At 39.6% G+C, this 22,558-nt stretch overlaps 1 protein-coding gene across 1 annotated transcript; it reads right to left on the reverse strand.

Annotated features, from left to right (window-relative positions):
* Nucleotides 1-292: 292 nt before the first annotated feature.
* On the reverse strand, nucleotides 293-21,164 carry lifra (LIF receptor subunit alpha a). Its single transcript, XM_033619675.2, has 18 exons — nucleotides 21,013-21,164; nucleotides 13,352-13,556; nucleotides 12,965-13,101; nucleotides 12,395-12,548; nucleotides 11,833-12,108; nucleotides 11,554-11,680; nucleotides 8,653-8,789; nucleotides 8,402-8,544; nucleotides 7,953-8,106; nucleotides 7,610-7,674; nucleotides 7,039-7,276; nucleotides 6,586-6,771; nucleotides 5,584-5,685; nucleotides 5,303-5,449; nucleotides 4,988-5,125; nucleotides 4,685-4,778; nucleotides 4,488-4,554; nucleotides 293-4,339 (listed from the first exon to the last, which is right to left on the reverse strand). The coding sequence occupies exons 2-18, from the start codon at nucleotides 13,455-13,457 to the stop codon at nucleotides 3,647-3,649; spliced, it is 2,964 nt and encodes a 987-aa protein (XP_033475566.2). The 5' UTR covers nucleotides 13,458-13,556; nucleotides 21,013-21,164; the 3' UTR covers nucleotides 293-3,646.
* Between the last annotated feature and the right edge of the window lie 1,394 nt (nucleotides 21,165-22,558).

Genomic DNA, 22,558 nt, shown 5'->3' on the forward strand with positions numbered 1-22,558 from the left:
AGTTTTTTTTACCCGCAGTGACATTAAACCAGGAATGTAATGACTTGAAACTGGTCCAGAACCAGTTTAATTCCACTCTTGAGAGTCAGCAGGGACAATTGTATTTTTAGCAACACTTCACCGCTGTTGTCCTTCAGTAATTACGGATGGAAAGAAAAGAATAACTTAAATTTTTTGCACTAATGATGTTAAAATGTTGAGCAAATTGATTATAGCAAATAGTTAAAGACAGCTGTTTACATTTCTGCACTGTATTAAAATTGACAAGTAAAAAAAAAACACTGACAAACTGTTAAGTGGCCAGACAAATAACTTTATTGCCTTTAAACAAGAAGCATTTCAATGTGTTATTAGTGTTAACATTTATTTATTCACTCAGAAGCGCTTCACTGTCTCTTTTCATTCAATCAATAGTAAAATAGTCTGCAGTATCATGAATTTTAAAGCATTTTCAGAAAGGTGCACAATACTTCTGTCATGTTGTCGTGCACAACATTAGTCAGTGTTAGTGTTTCAAAGCCATAGAGAAACATAAACATGACGTTTAAAGGATTTACAAGCCACTGTTTTGTAGTAATAGTTTAAACAACATGCATTGATTTTGCAAAAACATCTAAGGCCAGAGATGAGGATGTGTAAGGCAGCGAGTGTGCCCTGCTGTGTAAAGCACAAAATGTTCTTAAAGGAAACACAGGCTCCAATTTAGAAATGTGGATGGACAGTTGAAAAAAAAGGTAATGGACTGAATGGAAAATTTGATGTCAGCAGATGCCATGTACGAGTCTGCATGGTGAGCACTCTTGTCCTACTTACAATGATTCTGGCAAAGTAACACTGCAGTGATAAGATAGGAACGCAGTGCAAGCTAAACTATAATAATAAGATCACAAGTCTAATTCAGTTTACATGACTTTTCAGACACACTTTCATGTGTCTGAGCGCACAACAAATATACAGTCAAAGTGTGATACCTTTATATTTCATATGACTTTATATATCTGGCGCCAACACAAACATTTGCCTTTATTCTCTTTAGATAGATGATTAGTCAACATCAACTCTGCCTGTTGTAGTATAATTGGGAGTATAATTTTATATCATAAGAAAGAAACAAATGAAAGAAAATTACAGTTATGTACAGTTAGTCATATAAAACAAGGATTCAGAAGAAAATAAAAAGGTGCCATTTTGTTGATCCAAATCAACATAAAAGCATGTAACACATAGCGTTCATAGGTTAGTCTCCAAAGCCGTGCTTGTTTGAGGAAGCAGGCTTCAAAGGAAAACGATCTGCAGCCATGTTTAAATACTCAAAACTATATCCACCCTTTCCCACGGCCTTAAAATGATCACTGATCTTACGATGTAGCTGGTTGGGTCACTCTTTACCCCAATTTGATTTGACCAATTCTTCCAACCATTTTTCCCATTAATCAAGATAAAATTCAGATCAGTGTCACAAGACAAAGAGAAAGACGTGATACATTTTTCTCAGTAGTCAAAGAGGTCTGCCTGCCTGTCATCAGTTCATCAGTGAAGCCATCCATTATATTTAGTCGAACTCATCGCTCATTTCACAGTAGTTTTACATAAAGCTTGTTGGCTGGAGGCACTGAGAAATAACAGACCACAGGCTGCCACACAGGCGAGCGAGGGGCCTGGCTCTGAAAAATATGATAAAATAAACATCCTGGTTCCCACTGGATGAGAATATCAAAAAATAATCTTTGCATAATGATGCTTTTGGGAAGCCTGGCCAATGGTGCATCCTTAACACCCACACTGTACACGAGTGAAGAGCAAATGGAGTATGTGGAGTCTACTTGGGCAATTAGTGGCCTGTGTTTGACAAGTGCTGTCGAGCGACCGATATTCACAAGGTTGTTTCCACACATTTTTGTCAGAAAGAGCTAAATGATAGCATTTCTGGAAATTCTATATAATTTCCAAATACATGTTTTCCCCATGGTCCCTTTTTCCAGTCACAAAATATACAAGGACGCTCCAGGAAAAAAACAAATGAAAAGATAAATACTCACATTACAAAAGAAAAAATAAAAGTATTTCTAAAAATAAACAAGCTTTCAAGCACAGCAAATCAACATCAAATGCATTATTGACCACATCTCTGGGCTTGAAGATAAAGCAACCAAAAAAAAAATACTAAAAAGGGCTGAGAATAACATCATGTCAATTATAATATAAGCTTCTAAAATCATTTGAAGCGGACATCCTTCGTACATTACGCTCTGTGCCAGTGGAATCTGTAAGTGCATTACATTTCTGATTTGTTCTGTACTGCATTACTGTAACATTTTCTTATTTAATATACGTAACATTTAGAAGCAAGGCGGTGTATGAAATGTGATATGGTGCAAATGACTGGAAGCATTACATTTATCAAGGCAATTTTAACACTGCGGTAAACCATCAAAGCTAATTCCCATCATTTGTTCAATCCCAATAATTAAATTGAGGATAACACACAGCAACATTACAAAATGGACACTGGCCTTACTGTGAAATGCATTTCTTGACAAGGGGAAAAAATGAATGCATTAAAAACTCGATTAAGGAAGACAAAACAACAAAAAACATGAGAAAGTAACATACATTATAGTGTTTTTGTTAATTAAATTAGATCAGTTTGTATTCATGTTCTAGCTTATATCTGTGTATATATCCACAGGGCTCGTCACCCACACAATTCCAGACCATAACAGACAGCACCACTCCTGTATCTGTGTAAAATAATGACTGTTCTTGTTCATAAGTGCATTTTTCAATCAACATCTCACTGGTCTGACAGTAAATTCTGAAAAATAGATCACGTCTGTAAGGATAGGAGCTACCTTGGTACTGATCCAGAAGAGTGCCATCTTTACATACCTTTAAAATCATTTCTATTTACAACCAAATGCCTCTTTTCCTTTCAGTAGCTCATCAGCTGTTATAAAACAGGCAAGATAATCCCAATGGCGGACCAGCAGAAAACATAGATGTTGTAAACAGAGGTGTTCTGTCTACTTAGCTACCTTCTATTGAAACTGTTCATTTGTAGTGTTCTTCCAAAAATGTCCTTTACTTTTATTGTGCCGTCATTTGCTTTTGCATCTTTCTTGCTTTCAGTTTTCTTCTGTAGTGTAGTAAAGTTCACAACATGAAAAATAAAAACATCTGAAATGCAAGCCGAACACTGGATATACTCAACTGAAACACATGATATGACGTTGCTAAATGCCCATCATAGGAAGTCACAGACAAGGCAGTGAGGGGACGTAGCAGCCACCAGGTTGCCAGGGGGGCGCAATAAATATGGTCGAAGAGAGGCACAAGGAAATCATTTGAGAGATTTCTTGTCAGAATAAAATTGTTTTGATCCATAAATATACAGATTTATGGTATGTATGTATGGCAGAGAAAATTAACTATATATCTATTTCTGTATGTTTGGAAGAAACACCTTAAACAGCATTATTAACCTGCTCTCAAAGTGCAACACTGTAGTGCTACATCAAAGGGGATATTTACATTGACCATATGGGTTAGGCTTGTGTGACGCATGACACTGGTAACAGTAATGAATCAGAAAGTTTGATGTTACCCCCCCCCTGGCCTGGCTGCGAGTAGCAAGACAGAGATGACATCACGGTTTTGTGGATGACAGCAGATTGGTGAACCAGGTTGCTGCCGACGATGACAGCGGTCGCTTCTCCTCTGCGTGTTCCTCTCCATCAGGGAGGAGGAACTGAGTGGAAGCAATTGAGGTGGGGGATCCAAGAGAGGGTGCCAGGCCACCGTTTTCCCCAGCTCCCCCAGGGGAGTCCAAATGCCAGGAGCTCTGGGGTTTGTAGCCCCCACCACTGGCAGCCTGGGGCTCGAGGAAAGGCTCAGGAGAAATGAGGCCCACGTCATCACTTGGGGCTATAGACTGCATCTGAGGCCGGTAACCTCCTCCTCCACCGATGCAGACAGACAGATCAGCCTGCGGTTGGTGGCCCTCAGAGGAGCCCTGTGGATCCAGCTGGAAGACCAAAGAAGATCCAGAGGTCTGGATCCCTGTGTACGTCACATCAGTGCGTGCTGAATTCAAAGAGGACGCAGACGAAGCAGAGGAGTCTGGGTAACGCGGCCTGATGGGTCGCTCATCTACCACTTGGTTGTAGTAGCGTAATGACGTTGGCTCATCTGTGTCAACTGGCTCATCTCCTATCCCCTCCCCGTCTTCATCCTCATCTTCTTCAGGAATGACGACGAGTGCTTCTTTACTAGAATCCCACTCGGGCCTTTCAACCATGTGGACCAAACTGTGGGGAGATGGCTTCACATCCAATGGCCCCTGTCACACACAGAGAGTGTTTAAACATTTACTCAGTCAGTTTAAATGGGAGCTAACCGCCTCATAGTCTTCTCACAACAAGGACGACCAAAAAAACAAAAATAGGGAATGGTTCTATACATATATTTAGCAATGAGTTTTGTCGTACCTGTGGCCTGGACCAATCTCCAGGCAACTTGGGCTCAGGTATGTCTGGATAAAATGCCTTCTTCACCCTGGTGACAAAGCAAAATGACACTTAAAAATACATTATCAAAAGGAAATGTTGCCTTGTTGCTGCTTGTGTCTACATTCTTCATGGGAACACACACATGAGAGACACAGGATAGAGCATAACCATCTCACCATTTCCTTTTCTTGTAGCAAATCAAGGTGACAATGGCCAGGAATAAGGCTGTGATTCCCAGGGAAGCCAAGATCTCCAGGATCAACCAATCAGCTGTCAGGACAAGATAGTAGAGATATTAGACTTGAAGCAAGACAGTTATTTTTACTGCTTTTGAATTAGCTGTAATTATCTATATATTTATACTTTTTTACTTTTATTTTGATTATATTTATACTTTACTTTTACAGCCTCACATAATGGTAATAGTTGTAGAACATAACCAGTCGTAGCTATACACATGTAACTAAAAATTCACGTACTGTATGGCTCCAACGTTATGGAGGCAGTGGCGCCTGTGTCCTCGCCTGCTGACGTGAAGGCCTTGACAGTGAATTTATAGGAGCCTTCAGAGAGACCTTCTACTGTGTAGCTCCTGCTGTCTAGTTCTGTCAGATTGGCTGTTCAACAGGAAGGGTGAAAAGCAAGAGAGGCAGGGAAAGGAAAGACGGAGGGAGAAAAATGGAGAGAACAACGAGGAAGAAAGTGTGTGAGTTGAACAGGTTACAGAATGCACTTTCTACCACATATTTCGATCAACGCGGTGATGAATTATAGATGCATTTATATACATGTACCTAAAAGTATGAGCTGGGAGCCATTGCTGACATAAATATTGTAGCCCAGGAGGAAGCCTCGTATGTTGGCCAGTGGGATCTCCCCCCAGGTCAGAAGAACATCAGAGTTCTGCTGACTGGCTGACAGAGGGACAGAACTGGAGGGGACTGTGGAAGCCGCAAAGGAAGGGAAGAAAAAAAAACAGAGGTATAACAATCGGAATGAGAACAAAGATACAAAAATTAAAACACAGAGTGTGATTTCTGAGGTCATTGCTTTTCACATGCAGTACTATCCTTACCCAGCTCCTGCATGTATCCCTGCCAGCGCTGCAGCAGCTCTGGGGCCTCTGAGGAGCAGCTGTACAGGGAAATATTGTACCTCACACCTGGCTGGAAGTTGCCTGATGGCAGAGAAACACATTATTATGTTTATGATATATATTATAAATATAAAGTATACAGTACAAATTCAATTTAACCTCCTTTTGGCAGACACTAAAGATAAAAGTTATGTTTGAGTATGTTGTAAAGTGAAAATTTTGTTTAGTTTTTAAATTCTAAACACTATCCATTGTCCAGAACCTCTAGAGCAATAAATAAAGCCACCGCATACGTTTTTTTTGTACTCACTCATTTACATTTTATTAAGAGTTAAAGTTATGCAAGTAGGTGCTGCCTGTTAACACGTTGACAATGTTAGTTAGGCAACATAACCATGGTGTAACCCCAGGTTCTCAATCAAAGAGCATTGGCATAGCTTAAGCTGTCTCTATTTCAGTGTGTTTTCAGTTCAAGAAAAAAAATTGCAATGTTTAAGTTGCTTAAAAAAGTCTTGCTAGGTGTTTGGTTGTAGTAAAAGACCCTCTAAAGAGTCAGATGTTCAGTTTTTCTGGTGAGTACATGTTGCTGGAATGGTTTTAAGCCTGTTTTTCACTAGCAAAAATTAGCATTGCGTTATCACAGTTATCCATAGACTGTAAATGCACTGTGCTAATAAAGAAAGCGGCTAGCATTAGGGTTAGCTACACCCTCTCGTCCAAATATGGTCATTTCTTATCACTCCTGGTTGTAAAAATTCAATATGGCTCTGGTCAAAATGCAAAAATTTAAGCATCACAAACGGATGTCACAGCATCTTTGTCTATTATTTTTTCACAGTTTATGTCCATAGCCAATAAGCACAGGGTACAAAGACACTTGAGTTATTAGACTTTTCTGTCTGCAGAAACACAAACAGTACATTTGAAATATCCTGAAAACAATTTTTCAGACTTGGTTAGCAGGCATCAAGGGTGGCATACCTGACTCAATGGAGAGGTTAGTGCTTCCAGCAGCCACTTTGATCCACTCCACAGGGCAGTCCCTCTTACAGGAAGCATCATACCATTCTACCACATAACCACAGGTGGTGTTGGCATCGCTCTGCCAGAACAGAGGGAAACCTCTGTCTGTATAAACTACCCTGGACACAGCAAGGGGTTCCACATCTGGAAAGAAGAAAATATGTATACTGCAATGCAAAAACCACATGGCTTTATTTTCTCCTTTTATAACTAAGTAACTGCTGCTTTCAAATTAGACAACTAGGTCAAGACGGTGGAGCCAAACTGTGGAAATTAATCCAGATGCTCTCAGTAACTAAAAACTTCACATGAACTGAAACTTGTGCCTCTGAGAGGAAACAAGCTAATCACTTTTTGCCTTCTCACTTCTTATATACTACAACATCCCAAACACACTCTACTTCCACATACCTGTCAAACGTAGAGGTATAAGTACACTTGCAGGCTGCGACGCCCAAGCAGCGTTCTTTGCAATGACAGTTGCTATATACTTGTTGTCACCGTTGAGGGTAGTGATCTGTGTGAGGTTGACTGATACAGCAGAAGTGTCTGGTGGAACGTTTTTGGTGTGCTGTAAATTTTCTTCAGGGCTCCAGAGAGTAATTTCATAACCTGTGATCAGACCATGGCTCTGTCTTCGTGTCAGAGGCTAAAAGATATCAGGTGGAAGAAAGGAAGGGGGAGAGAGGAAGACAGAGACAATTTTAAATCCCATTTTACTCACAATTTCAGACATTCCTGGTATATATTCACAAAGGGTCAAGCTTCTTTGTGTCAGAATGGAGAAAGGGAGTGAAAGGAGGAAGAAAACCAAGGACAAAAGATATAGACTATAACAAAAGCACCCTGACAAGTAATGCACGTAGCTTATGTGAACATACTGCACATCAGTGCTCTCTGCAGTTAAAATAACAAAATATAAATTAGAAATCTAAAACCAAATCGAAGACAATTCCATTCAAAGATGAAAAACAAAAGATACCTTCCAAATGACCTGCCCAGTGTGGTCTTTGTTCATCCACATCCACACATCAGGAGCATCTGGAGCTGAGAGAAGACACAAAAATACAACTGAATTAGGCAAATGGTACTGCTGCTGCTGTTTTGTAATTGTAAAGTGACAATTCTGCTACTGAAAACACAAACGATGACGACTAAAAGTAAAAACTAAATCTTTTGAGTTTGAAAGTTCATTATTGATTTTGAAAGTAGGAGCTTGACAAAAGACTCTAGCACAAGGTCTACTTTGAAATTATTACTGGTTGCAGCTGGACTTTACTGAAATCTCTGCTAAAATAAAGAGATACCACTAATGAACCCTTTACCATAAGATTTGGTTTTGAAGGAAAGTGGTTCGCTCCAGTTTCCCCACTTCCAGAAATTCTGCTGGGCACCGCAGCGGACTTGAACACTGTAATCCTCATAAGGATACACGTCGGATATAACCACTGACCGCAGACCTACACCAGAGAAGGTACGCTGGACAAAAACACATGCATTAGACATCATTACTGTCTGGAACATTGATGGTCACACAAATGGAGATAACATGCTGATACGAGCTTGCATTTGTAGAAAGTAATGTGGTAGGTCATTGGTTGTAGAACAGTGGAAGTGATGTGGCCTACTGCATATAAACAAATCATTTATGATGGGCAAAAAACAGAGGGAAGTTTTTGCACATTGAGACAGAGCAAACAAATACAAAGAAATGGACATGTGGTCTTACTCTGCAACACACACACACACACACACACACACACACACAACTCACCTTTGTTTTGATCCCAAGGGAGGTGACTTCTACCTGGCAGACCAGAGCCAGAGAGGAATAGGTCTCATACTTCCACTGCCACATTACAGTGGCATTCCAGGCATTGACAATACAGTCCAGGTTAGATGGTGCTACTGGACGCACTGAGGAGAAAGGGTGAAACAACAATCAATTACTTTTTTTTGGATGTGTTTCATGTCTATATTTACCTCTATTTAGAAAAAAAGGGAAGGTAAGGGTGATATACTTACCTCTGTGACTGAACTCAGCAGAATCAGTGAGGCTGTACTGGCCAAGAGTATTCACAGCTACCAGTGTCCAGTTACCGTCCCACTGAGCCATGCTACACTCTATCTGCTTTCCCGGCAGTTGTTTCAGAGTACAGTCCCTACAAAAAAACAAAACAACAAAACAAATTACCAGCAGATTCACTGAGAATGTGAGAATCAAAACAAACCAAATTAAAGACAGACAACTTTCAACTTTCAACCCCTTTGGTATTTCCAAGCGGTATTATTTTTGGCAGCACTATAGCAAAGACAACCAGATCACTTTCCACTTTCCTCAAAGACTGGGGACTATCAGCAACACAGGACGCACTGCAGTTTGTTTTTCAGTTTTCAGTCGTTCCACCGTCCACCATTCATGCTACTGGAACAGTAACTGCAGGGAACTTACACTGATACTCTTTAGTAACTGAGGATAGTTAAGTTTGGGTGGCATCACTTTCTTACAATATACCAAGGTACTTAGAAATCCAGATACCATGATTTTCAGTAGAGTGCTGCAGGGCTGATGTTTATTTCTGGGCCAAGAAGGAAATTAACATCACCCTGGTTCCCTCAACAAAAAGCAAACAGGATTTTTCTATTGGATTTTGGATTACTGCAGAAAATAAGCTCTGTGGTTAACAAAAGTTTGTGATACATGTTTTGTTCAGCAAGATAATCTTTCAAGTGTAAAATGCAATCGCAACATAAGGCTACAAACAAACTACACCACAGTTGCATGACTTTAACATCGCCAACACAATGAGGCTGTAAAGCCTATTCAGCGGGATGACGCTCTGTAGTCTCATTTAGCCACCTGTTAGCAACCACCTTTTTAAAAGCACCTAAAGGCTTTCAAATTCAGGAGTGAGATATTTACTGACATATTTTATGTTGTAGAACAAAACGTCAAAGTCCCTTAAGCTTGGGTTCAACACAGACCTTATTTCATTTATAAAACAACTGACTTTGAGACCAGGAAACCACGAGTGCTACGAATCATTTCCGTATTTTAGGACTCATTCCTGCACTACTCTGTATCGACGCTCCAGGGCACAAGATAGATAGTGCTGTACACAATATCGTCCTTCACCGTATACCCTGGTGAAATTTCATAATGGTATGAAGGTATGAAAAAAAGATACCAACCAAGCTGACTAACAGCAGCTACTAGGGATAAAAAAAAAGCACTTCCTTTGCGTCATAAATTGAGATGTCTTTTTTTTCTGGGAGATTGATCCCGGTGGCAGACAGACCTGCATAGTGAAAGCAAGGCTCATAGGGAACCAGTCTTAACACTGATGGTGTCCTTATTCAATTCCCATTATATTATTCAATCAACATTCACTTCATAATAAGTTAAAAACTTGTCTATTTCCACTTTAAATCAAAATACAATAAAATCACTTCGGCTACTTAGTCTCACCTACAGATGCAGACAGACAGCAGACCCAAACACATTCATAATGTGACTTCTCCTCAAGCCAGCCTTCAGACAATTCCTGTAAAAGCTCTGGCAGACAGCCAATCCAGTATCAATGTTAAATGGACACACAGAAGCAGTAAGTGCTTACTTAGACTAAGTGCCTTATATTTCTTGTCATCCTCTCTCTGTTGGTGGATTTTTTTCTGGGCAGAAAACACTTTTTAGAGAAAGGCCTGGGGGGAACAATCATAAATAATGCACGGATCAGTTCTCAGAAACAAAGTGACATTGTACCACATCCTGGCTCGTCCACGAATTGCCGTAAAACTAGCCAAAAAAAAAAAGAAAAGCCACATCATTCCATTATTGCCACCTCTGTCCTGGACCATCATGACTTTCTGCTGTGAGTTGCCAAAATACTGTGTCTTTGCTTCTTCCTCTCTTATAGCTTTGTGGATCAGATCCAGATACTGTTGTATGATTATAGGCTTTTTTGTGTGTCTTAAGGTACTTTCACAGCTAACCTGTTTGGTTGGTGTTTGATTAGGTTTAGGTGGTGATTCAGGTGATGTGATCGCTGTCAATTAAACCTAATTGCAGACTGTACAATCATACCCAGACAGCCACCAAAGGTCAGCCTGTTTCCACCTAACTCTGGTGCAGTTGGTTTATGGTGTCAAAGCAAAGCAGATCAACCACAGGATTTTGGGATTTCAAAGTAGATATTGAAAGCTGCATCCATATTAAATCCTTTTGCTGATTGACTGATTATGGAAGTCTCCAGTAGGCAATTTGAGGGGGGAAGAGGTGGGGTGCCATCGGTCTTGTTAGCAAAAAGGCCAAAATGCATCCCCCTTGTTAACCTGCCATACCTCTCCATCCCCCAGGTATGGACCCAGATGCCATCCTATCCAGACCCATACCTACAGCCGCTAAATTATTGAGAATTATTAAATTTTGATGGCGCGCTTCTATTTTAACCAGCACAGTATTTGTAGCACTGGGATGGCACACTTGCAGACCAATTACATGCATAAAATCCACAGAAATAATCATCTATTTCTATAATCATCTATTTCTATGGTTAAATCGTTTCAAGTGATGCTCCTCAGCCATCTCATGAGCCGATCAAATCTTTGATTTCTGATAAGCACTGCTGCCGGAGTCAGTGGGGGTGTTCCCCATTAAAAATTAAAAAATTGCCTACTGCCAATTTCCAAGCCTGGCAGTGTCAAGGTTGTGTCCTACTCCATATATCTTAGAATCTGTAGTCTGCTTTTTGTGAATGAGCAAGTGTGTACAGTTCTGCCACCCAACCCAAGCCCTGCGGTTTCCCGACACAGTATGAGGTTACAGATCAGGTTACAGCCATTTTCATTGGTACATGTCATGCGTGAGCCCAGATGAGGTTTGGCTGTTTTCAAAAGTAATTGTGTTTGCGAGTGTGACTGTGGTACCTATTGTTCAGGGTGTAGCGTGTTCCTCGTTTGCGATACAAGTTTGTGTCTCGTCCTTCGTTCCACTGGCACACAGCTGAGATCAAGTCATTGGTCTCACACACAAAATCCCTGGGCAGTGGTGGATCTGGGGAAGAGGACAAGAAGTAGAATCTTACTTTACCTACAGGAACTTACTGATTTACTTGGTGCTGACTCCCTCTTTATGCTACTCTAAGCACAATTACCCATCCTGAATAAAACAACCTTTCACACTTTAGCTTATCTCCATCCACTTACATCCAACAAACACCACCGCTCCGGTCAGTTTTTGCTCAGGGGTTTCGTAACAGATGACGTTGGTTCCCGTCTTGCCAGACAGTCTCTGATTAACCACTGTAGTGGCATAAGTTCGCCTACTGAGCCGTGTCGTGTTCATGAACATGCTGCGGTAGCGGATGCTACCAAATTGCTTCCCCTCTTCCACAATGCAACAGAAGGTGGTGTTGGCCCCCACTGGTACAATTCTGTCTTGGGGGTACATCTGGAATTTCTCATTGCTGGGGATATCGTTTCCTGAAAAGAAGAAGTGAGGAAGAACAAAGAAAGCCTTTAAATTTTCAAATAACAGACAAAATGGGAGAGGGAGATATAAATAGAGATCTATGTTTAGGTACAGAGGATGTCATTTGTTTGGCTAAAGAGACAGATCCCAGAGAGAAAAGGAATTTGAGTAAGAAATGGTCTTAACGTCCCCTGAAGGAATCAATTCATCATGTTAATCCGGTCAGGCAAAGCAGTATTTATGTCTCTCTAATTATTGCTATCCTACATATATGGGTGTAATTACTCCGCCTCTGACCTTGAAGTATTTGAGTGTCGCTCCATTCGCTTGTTATTTGTCCGTCTCTTGAGCGGATTTTGATCGAAAGCGAGGTACACTCCAGAGGTTCGACTGAGGTCCAGTTCCACTGGTGCCGACCACTCGCCTGACTCACCGTCGCAGGCACCGTCTCCTACAGACAATTTACAGAAAACACAGTGAGAAAACAAAAAGTCCGACCATATCAGCCAACATTAAGTCATTGCATACATGTCTGTATCGATGTATACGTCAGCCAAAGCATGACAAGAAATTAAAGTACAGAAATGCCAATAGAGTCACTCTTCTACAGTTTCTTAAGGGCATTTTCCCGTTGTAAAATGTTCTGCCCAATACATTTCTTGGTCGCAGTTGTTTAAAAGCACAAATAAACCTTGGCAAAAACATCTATTGATGTTATGTGGTGTGTATAATTTATATATATATATATATATATATATATATATATTATATATATATATATATATATATATATTATATATATATATATATATATATATATATTATAGCATAACTGTACAATAAGACAAGCATAAGAAAAGCTCTTACATAGAAAACAGTTTCATTGAGTTCAGTTCTTAGAATCATGAGGTCAAAGGTTGTGGCTGCTCCTCCCAGCCAGGATATGGACAGTTGCTGTGTATACATGTCAGCTGACAGGCTCACCTGCTGGGGTACAGTGAGAACTGAAAAGAAAAACAACATGGGGACAATATTAGGTGATTTAAATAGCAATGTATGCAGACTCAAGCTTAAATCAGCAAACATAGTTTTAGTGTCAGCCCCATAGAACTAAAGAGCAAACCTTTCCAGATGGACCTGCTATAGTACATAAATATTTAACACTTAAAACATCATGTGCATTAAGCTTTGCAGATCATTGATTTATCAGAGTGTCGACGGTGGGATTTCCCTGTAATGGAGTTTGGTTCTTACCATCTTTGGCATGCAAATGTGTAGCTGAGAGTCCCAGGAGAACACAGATGAGCCAGGCCAGCTTACAGCTAGCATTTGAGCTGGGACTGACACTTAAGCGAAGCATGGTGTTCAACTGGCCGAGTCACTATTTGTAGATGGTTCTCTCCACTACAGCAGCACCATGCTAGACATCCTGAGAGGCAAGACACAGACACAGGGTGCCCTGTGGGAAAAGACAGCAGAAGAGAGAAAAATGGTAAATGTACAATAGAGATCTGCTAAAAAAACCCCAACATAACAAGAATAAAGACAGATAGCACCAAAGCTGCAAGGACATTCAACCCAATTCATGGTGAGAAAGTCACCACTGTGGAAACCTATTTTGTTTAAATAAAACCCCTGAGGACTATGCTGTGAAGGTGGTGTTGAGATGAGGACAGCTGTTGCGAAACTGTGAAGTTGGAGTCATGCAAACATAATGTCTTTATTCATGGAATATCCTGGCATATTATTCTGGCAGTTCCCTAAAATGTCTCTCAAGGTTTGGCTTGTTTGCTCTTGTCCCTTATAGGTTCTGGGGAAGAGCTGTAATCCATTGCAGCATTTTTTTTTATTTCTGCAATGATTCCCCATTAACTGTGTTTGATGTGTGAAGCCAAAAGCCCCACTGTCAGGAAAAGCCAAATCTTACATCAACACAAGAAAACACATCTCTCTGGCACCTGCTTTCAGGCCAGATGTGGAAAGACACAAGTCACAGAACACTGTATTTATACAACTTGCTGTCTTTGCTTATCCCGTTCACCTGTCATAATCTCAACTTGTGTAGTTTTTGAATACTGAAGGTTTTTTGCTGCCTATCCACTAACAATCTGCAAGCCACTAGTAGTGTGAATAGCCAGATGGAGATCAGGCACACACGGACAGTGCAGCTGAGGACAGGTGGCAGCTGTGGGTCCAGCATGACGAACCCATACATGATGCCTTACATAAAGCACTTGGAATTGCCTTTGTTGAACAGATGCTGTACAAATAAGATTGCCTTACATGTTGCGACACATTTAACTACTACTTTCGTTTCAGTTTTATTTCAATTAGATGTGCAGTCAAACGTGCCAAAGCAAACATACACAGTGCTGCAGAAACTCAACGCACGAGAAAAGTTACCATAGAAATGAGTAGGACGCATAAATTCTCCAGAGAAAACTATCTCCAGCTACAATCCAAAAACATAGGAGCTTTTTACTTGTACTACATGCATGACAGACACACAGTCACAAACACATCTGCTTAAAGGCAGCTGGAAGCAATGAAGCTACAGCTGAAGATACAAGTGCAACTGTATGGAACCACTTTTTCCAGGAAAATATTCAAACATCAGCATAATCTGGTTTACACTGAATGGAAGGTCACAGGGTATTCATTTCTACCGTCAACACACCTCCTTCCAAAAGGGGCCTTCAGCCAGAAAACTGCACTGCCACAACTTTTTCAATAGCTGTTGCTGGCTCTCCACTATACTGTGACCAGAGACTTTCTTAATTGTGAGGATTTTCTGCATTTTTCTTTGCCTTATGTTTTCGCTTTTTTCTGACATTTTCTAGACTTATCTATAATGAAACAAGTGCAATTTTGCAAAAGCTGTGACAACATACATGCATGCATGCGTCCACACACACTGCCCCTTTTTGCCAATGTCATTCAGTTTATCAGCTGTCCTTTGGCTCATGACCTACCTTTCCACAAAGTCTTGGCCAAGTCTGTGAATCCATTTGGAAGTTATAGGCCTTTTTGCAAAAGGCCACTCCCATTGCCCCCCCTCCATTTTAGCCATTAGGCATGGACACAAACACACCTTGACAGTCACACACACACTTGACCTCCAGGCCAAATTTCAGCCTCTTGGGGCGAAAACTGTGACCACCAGGAGATAGGGAAACTTTTGTGGATCAACTGGTTGACCAACAAACTGACAGAGTTGGCTACAGAGCTGTTGGTCGCAGGTAATAATTGTTAGGTGCAGCCTTAATTAAGATTATAGTCAAATACTTGCAATGCAATAATTGCGTAAGGATGGATTTAATGAAACCTTTTAAATAATACTGCAACACGAAGGTGCACATACAAAGGGACCAGAACAAGATACAAAGTGTTTCTGATTGCCATGGTGAAAAAGCCCAGCCTTCATGTTATGTAAATGCTGCTCTCTGTACAAATAAAAAAAACCAAGATCAACATAAAGCACAAAAGAGGATGTTGCAATAATTTTGTTATGAGGCCTTGATAAGCCTGGGTGTGTGTGTTTGTGAATGTAATTCTCTGTTATTTTGTGTTTAACCGTCATGGAGAAGCTGCGGTGCCGTTGGTCTGGTTTCCCAAGAAACAGGCAGGGACAGGCCTCAAACAGCATGGTAGCTTGATAAAACAATGCTCTCAAGTACTGCCAAGCCCGTCACAGCAACAACATGATCTGAACGCAAACTACACAGACACAAACACACATGCAAAGCCCTTTTGGATGACTGAACAAAAGAGCCCAACCCTGACCATCTTTGTCAAGCAAAAAGTCACAGAGCATGCACTGCAGACAGTAAGACAGTATGGTGTGACTGTAATGTAATTTTAGCAGGTTGTCTCATTTGATTTGTATTTGACTCCTGCAAACCTTAAGCAGCAAATGAGGAGACATTTTTTCTGCATCTGGTTTCGTAACTCACCAATGTCTGCTAATAGATAAATTGGTGGAAAAAAAAACAGGCCAGAAACTGATTTTAAAAAAAGAAAAAACAGACAGTTAGATGGATATCTTTGCCAACAGCTATCCTTAGACTGTTTGCCAAAAAACTTGATGCATGATTTACAGTTGTTTTGCTTCACAATGCGGGGAGCTAAACAAGCTGCTACAGGTGCCAAACACTTCCAGTATGTGAGGCTACACCAAAAAAATACACACTGATGTCAGAAGAAAAAGCTTGCATTAAGGAAAAGGAGAATGGGAACACTCTTTTAGCCTGCTTATTATTTTTTATCTAGACTCCAGTGACAGATAGAATACTAATACAGAGATAAAATGCAAAAATAAAAACAAGAGGACATTGAAGAAAAATGTGTGAAGGCCAGATAAAAAATATTGCTTTTAGTACAGCAAGAAAAGTATTATAAAGAAGTAAACAAAAATACCTTAAATTAATAAAAATGACACCAGTAAACTGAGTAATAACAGTTAAATGACAGCAAAACACAGATTGCTTACCATTGTGGAGACTAAAGGAATCTTACGGACCCCTAAAGGTCCCTTAGCTTGTTCACAAAAGACAATAACTTGCATACAAGATAATCATCTAGTGCAAACAAGTTATTATCTTGTGGGTAAAAGATATCTTGTGCACCTAAGATTTAAGAAAAATCTTCTTTCGAGATTTTAGGGCTTAATGGCATCTACATCTTAAAAATCATTTACGTGGCCCACTGTGACATTTTCTTTCCTTTAGATGATTTGGCAGCAGCAGAAGTAAGAGAGGAATTTCAAATCTGGAATGTGTTTTTACCACTGGCTTCCAAAATGGGTTTCACATATGGTTTTAAAAGAGCTCCTACTCAGAAATGAAACCTATATGGGTGAACTTTAAGGTGACCCAGTAATTGATTTTACCATGCATTTTCTTTACCATGCTGGAGGCCTGCAGCTGCCATGTAAATACTGCAACTATTTCTGTCGCCTAAAAAAAAAAAAAACACTCACTCTTGGTGTGATTTTTTTAGTTTGACTTGGTTAACAAGGAAATCTGAACACTTGTGATTATATTAACCCAAATGTGCGGCGGAGGCGTTCCACATTTGGCTGGGATTATACAAGCCTTCTAGTGTGTTCCTGGCTTTAAAAACATCACCTCAAGACAAAATTCAGAGGCATGGCTCAACATAAATACAGCTGTGTGCAGTCGGTGTTTCACATACTTCTGTGCTTGAACCAAAAATGGCTTCTGAGCCTGTTTCAGGTCAAGTGGGTCTCCACATGAAAAGAGCAGTTGTATGTTTAAAGGGTCTTGGATCCTAAAGGTTTTTCCAACTTCAGCACCAGGCTGAAATATTTCACAACATCCAATACAATCTATGACCATTTGAGCCCTGGAAAAAAACAACAATAACATAGTGCGCTGATGGGAAGCGGGAAAAACAGCGATAGATTCTGGGAAATCTAACCAAGAAACTGATAGCTCCAAATGCACAGCAACACACAAATCAATACTTCTCTGCTGGGCTCTGGTCCTTGTCCTTGTAGCAGTAATAAATGTGACCACAAACTATAACCACAAGGATATTACTGTTACTTAAAAACCAAGCCTAAACCTCATCTATGCCTGCAGCGGTCCTATTTTAGGAAAGAAAAGACACGCCTAACATCAACATCATGATTTAGAGTCCTCTTTTCACACTGGACTTCGCCACTGTTCTGTTTGACCATTCAGCTGTGTAAGGCAGCCTTTTGGAGGAAGCCGTCCAAGTATACTCGCACACATATACTGCGCAGGACTGACCACCCTGTGATGCAATCGTTTCTCGGAACCCAGATTTGCACAGTGCAAAAGGTCTCGTTTGTCCCCACTATTTCCCGTTGCTAAACACAAGTTGGTGGTAATACAGAATGAACTCAGGCAAGTACGGTGTCAATACACCATCACCTCGTTTCCAAGTCAGTAAATATATACAGTTACTGGCATCTGCAAAATTATGCATGTTTGCTTGCTGTGTATGTGTTTTGGCTGGGGCACTTTACTTCACATATTAAGCAGCCTGTTTTTGTGTTTCAGCTGCTGTTGCCCTGGAATTAATGGTTAATTCTCAATTAATCTATTGATATGTTTGAGAAAAGGGTCACTGATTAACTTGTGGTCAACCTATCTATTGATATCTCAACCATTGTAACACTAGCTTCAGTCTAAAGTACATCCCTAAGAACAAAGTGGATTGTTATCCCAGCTGGAGCCAAAACCAGGACAAAAAAATGAACTGGAGCCACAGCTAAAATTATTCCAAACTACCACAGCTTGGAGAGAGAAGAGCTACTCATGGAAAATACTACACAAGCTTAAAAAGGTTTCATCTCCATCTTAGCAGACGTCAGACTGTGATGAAACCTTTCATATGAAGCTTTGTTTTCCATGCATTGTCCTGACAGTAGCATGTATGGTCTAAGCATATCTATATCCATTTGTACAGTACACAGCTTACAGCACCTTACTATCACAACCACATTTTAAAACAAAGGACAAAACCTCTGCTACTATTCTTGTCACTTAAACTGTGTAGGCTGGCAGCTGAAGCCAAACTTAGGAAAACCTGTGTGTCTGTTCTCAGCCTACACTCGGCAACGCTGTCATTATGCTGTCATATGATGACCACCGGGACCAAAGAAATAAGCACACAGGGCCTCCAGTGTACTATATAAGTGTGGTGACATTTTGAAACACGAGCTAAAGCTGCTGGTAATTATGTTTGACCTTCGAATGGGACTGGGAGGAAGACCGGATGCAAGCGAGAGAAAAAGTGAAAAACAGAGAGAGTTAGTGACCAGATGAGTGTGTCTGTGTGAAATGTCTGTGCTCTGACCTCAGTCGAGAAGGGACATTCAGTCCTGTGTGTGTGCGTGTAGCTTTTGGACCTCAACCAACAGTTTCCTTCCTTCCTTCCCTTTCCCTGTAATCCTTAATGAATGTAAACGTAAATCTTGAAAGCAAGCAACAGGATGTGAGTAAAAAAAAATAAAAAAAAACCTTTTAGAAATACACAATTTGTTTTTGGATCCTTGCTTCTAAATTACAGTCTTAATATAATTAAACACATCCACTGCGAGTCAAAAGCATGCCAGTCTAAATATACAAACTAGTTTAATCTTTTTTTTAGCTCAGACACAACCAAGCAACAAAGAAAACACACACACAGGGTGGCTATTGTCCTGCCAGGTACAAGTAGGCGCCTTAGAATCGTCATTTGCCATGGTGACTAATGTTGAATGTTTTCTTGTATTGAGTAATACTAGAACAGTGTGTAGCATGAAACTCAGCACCTGTTTATACAGTGGCAGATTTATTCCATTGAAAAACTGATACAACATAGTATCGCAGTATTTTTGTGTGGCAATACTGTCTCTTGTTTCTTATTGCTACAAAAAAAGTAGTATTAAAAGCATCAAGGTAATACAGATATGTTTGACTTCTATGGAAATGCATGTAAATGTTATAAACAGAATATCCCCTACTATAACACCTGTGAATGAATGACTGCTTTTCTACCACATCTCCTATTGAACAACTTTCTATATTTCCATCTTTCAAAAGTGTTACAGTTCTTAAATGAAATGAAATGAAAAAACATTATAATTTGAATGCAGTGTAGCCAACTACTTAGTAGAGTATGCTATTACACAATATTAGGACTGGGTGATATGAAGAAAACCAATTATCAAATTTTTTTTTCACTAAATACCAATACCTCAATATCATATTGCGACAACATTGTAAGGTTGACAAATTTAATTTAATTTATTTTTAATTGAATTTTTATTTAATTTAACTGAATTTTAATTCAGCTAAGTAATATCGATGTAATAAATACGTGGGTAAAGAAAAATAATAAAACAGCTAGAACAGCCTAGTAAGTTCTGAAAATTATACTTCACTGTAACGAGGCCTTAAAAACCAGAAGAAGAAAACATTTTCAATATTACAATATCCAAAATCTAAGACAATATCTAGTCTTGTATCAGGATATTTATTGATATACTGCCCAGCCCTACATGATATAAATAAAAAGAGATAATTTCCCAACCCGATTTCCTGTGGAAAAATACAAAAATTTCAGATGGAAAACAAATCCTTTTCTGTGCATGCAGACCGCATTTGAGCAACACAGACTTATTTACACCTTGCTGATTTTTCTTACTTCATATTTGCACACTTTATTTGTACTATTCCAAATTTGCATTGCACTACTGCACAACAATTCATCTCGAGAAAATAACGTTTTATCTTATCTACACTATATTTATTCACAATCTGGTATGTCAAAGAGCCTATAATCCATTCAGTAATCCATACTGAGTCATGAAAATATTTTTTAAAATGGTCATAAAAGATTAGGTGATCTATGAGCAAAAATAACAATGATGACGAAACGATCATACTCATATTGTTCATCACACATTTGGGGTCCCAACTACACAAAAAGAAAACTAATAATGTGCCTGCTCACTCAACACGTAGCAGGTGATCATGTGCAATAGCTATTTTTGCTCCTCTAAGAAAAAGAGGCTAATACAGCAGGTATCCCAAACTGCATCATCACAGGACGGTTTGCATCATTAGCATTAGCAACTTGGGCAGCGTGATAGGTACCGTTACGAGTCCCATCATAAACAACGGACAGACGGTGATTTACCTTTATAACTTTACTCAGCTATCATTTTAACAACATTTTAACATGAGAGACAGTGTATGTGAATTAAACAAAATGTGTTAAATGACATTTTAAATTCACTTAGCAGCCAGCACCTCACCACACACACGCAGAAGAGGCCACTGATGTTTGGAAAAAACACAGCTAGCTACAGTAGCTGCCATCTAACGTTACAAACTAACGTCTAACGGTTGGTATGAGCTCACATATAACACCAACATTACCTTTGTTGTAGCGAGGTGTCCTTTTAAGTGCTGTTTTTATATCGGCTGGTTAAATATTATCCAATAATTCAGCTTCTTCAAAACCCTGCCACCGCGCTGTATAGTTGAACCATTCCCACTGACTCCAGAGAAGGTTGGGATTACTGGAACAGGGCAAACCAGGGCGTTTGATTGACAGCTGTACCGACCAATGAGATTCCAGTAAAGTGTTTTTTCACGGGGGAGAGGGCGTTGTCCTGCTGCGTTAGAGTGACACGGGAAAACGGGGCGACGGTTGGGACCCTGTGATCACGACGCGCGTCAAATTATTGTCAGGAGCCTGCCCTGAATGATTTTTACCGATTTTCTGGATTCCAGTACGAGAGTCGTTAACGAGGGTGATATGACAAGGGAGGGATCAATGCTTATTTCAAATACAGTGATCCCTTGTATTGATTTTCATCATGTGATGTTAACTTTTCCATGCCATAATAACATGTTACGCAACTATACTTTGGAGGACTTTATTGTGGGACGCAAACGCACCTCATGGGGTTCTTGTTGACTGCAAAAAATAAATTAATTTAATTTTTTTTTAAAAGAATAAAATAAAATAAAAATAACAAAATAAAAATGAAATAATATATTTTTTAAGTATAAAAATAGCTTATTAGAGTAACAATAATGAATAAATTTTGAAAAAAGAGAAATGTGGTAACGCAAACCCAGTAGGCTTATTTAATGATAATCTGTAAAAACCTGATAATAGAACTCCGAGTCCAAAACATTGGACGCAAATTTAAAAAAGAAAATCAATGATTTGTAAATCTTTTTTTGACCTTTATATAAAATTAATTACTCTGACAATAAAAGAAATATACTGCTTCACCTTTATAAAATACTTGAAACCAAACTCTTACCACTTTTACACTAGTGGTCACTTATTTAAACGTCATTTTCTTGTATATGCATTGGTTTTGACGCTATAGTTGCATGTAAGCAACTACAGTGGATCCCGTCTTGCCATACACTGCCACCCAGTGGCCAGGTGTTGTAAGTGCAACACAAATCTCGGAAAACCAAGATGGCCGATGTGCAGCTCACGAATTTATTGCCAATCCTACTATAATAGGAGAGCCCTGCAGGTAAATGAAATTTGTAAACATCAGGTAGCATCTAAGAAGTAATACAGTTGTCAGAATGTCCAAGCTTATGTTGGCAAGAAATGACAGTTAATCATCTGTCCACTAAAATGGACATCATGCAACACTGGCTATATTTTAACTACAATTAGCATTACTCTAACCTTGTACTTGTTATCAGAATGTAATTTGCAATTTTTGTGACAAAATTTTTTGTACAGAACGTTCATTGAAAAAAATGTATATAGTGTAACGGGGAGGTAAGTGGGGGGCTGAGGAATGAGCTGAATGAGGGTTTACATTATTATGGGATAATGTGGTGTTTGGTTTCCTCAAGTTCTCAAAAACACTTTTTTATGATTACCTTGGTAATGATTTTGGCAAAATAGTTTATCCAGAAATGTAAGTTTAGCAATAATAAACCT

The sequence above is a fragment of the Epinephelus lanceolatus genome, chromosome 9, assembly GCF_041903045.1.
Source record: "Epinephelus lanceolatus isolate andai-2023 chromosome 9, ASM4190304v1, whole genome shotgun sequence".
NCBI classification, from domain to species: Eukaryota; Metazoa; Chordata; class Actinopteri; order Perciformes; family Serranidae; genus Epinephelus; species Epinephelus lanceolatus.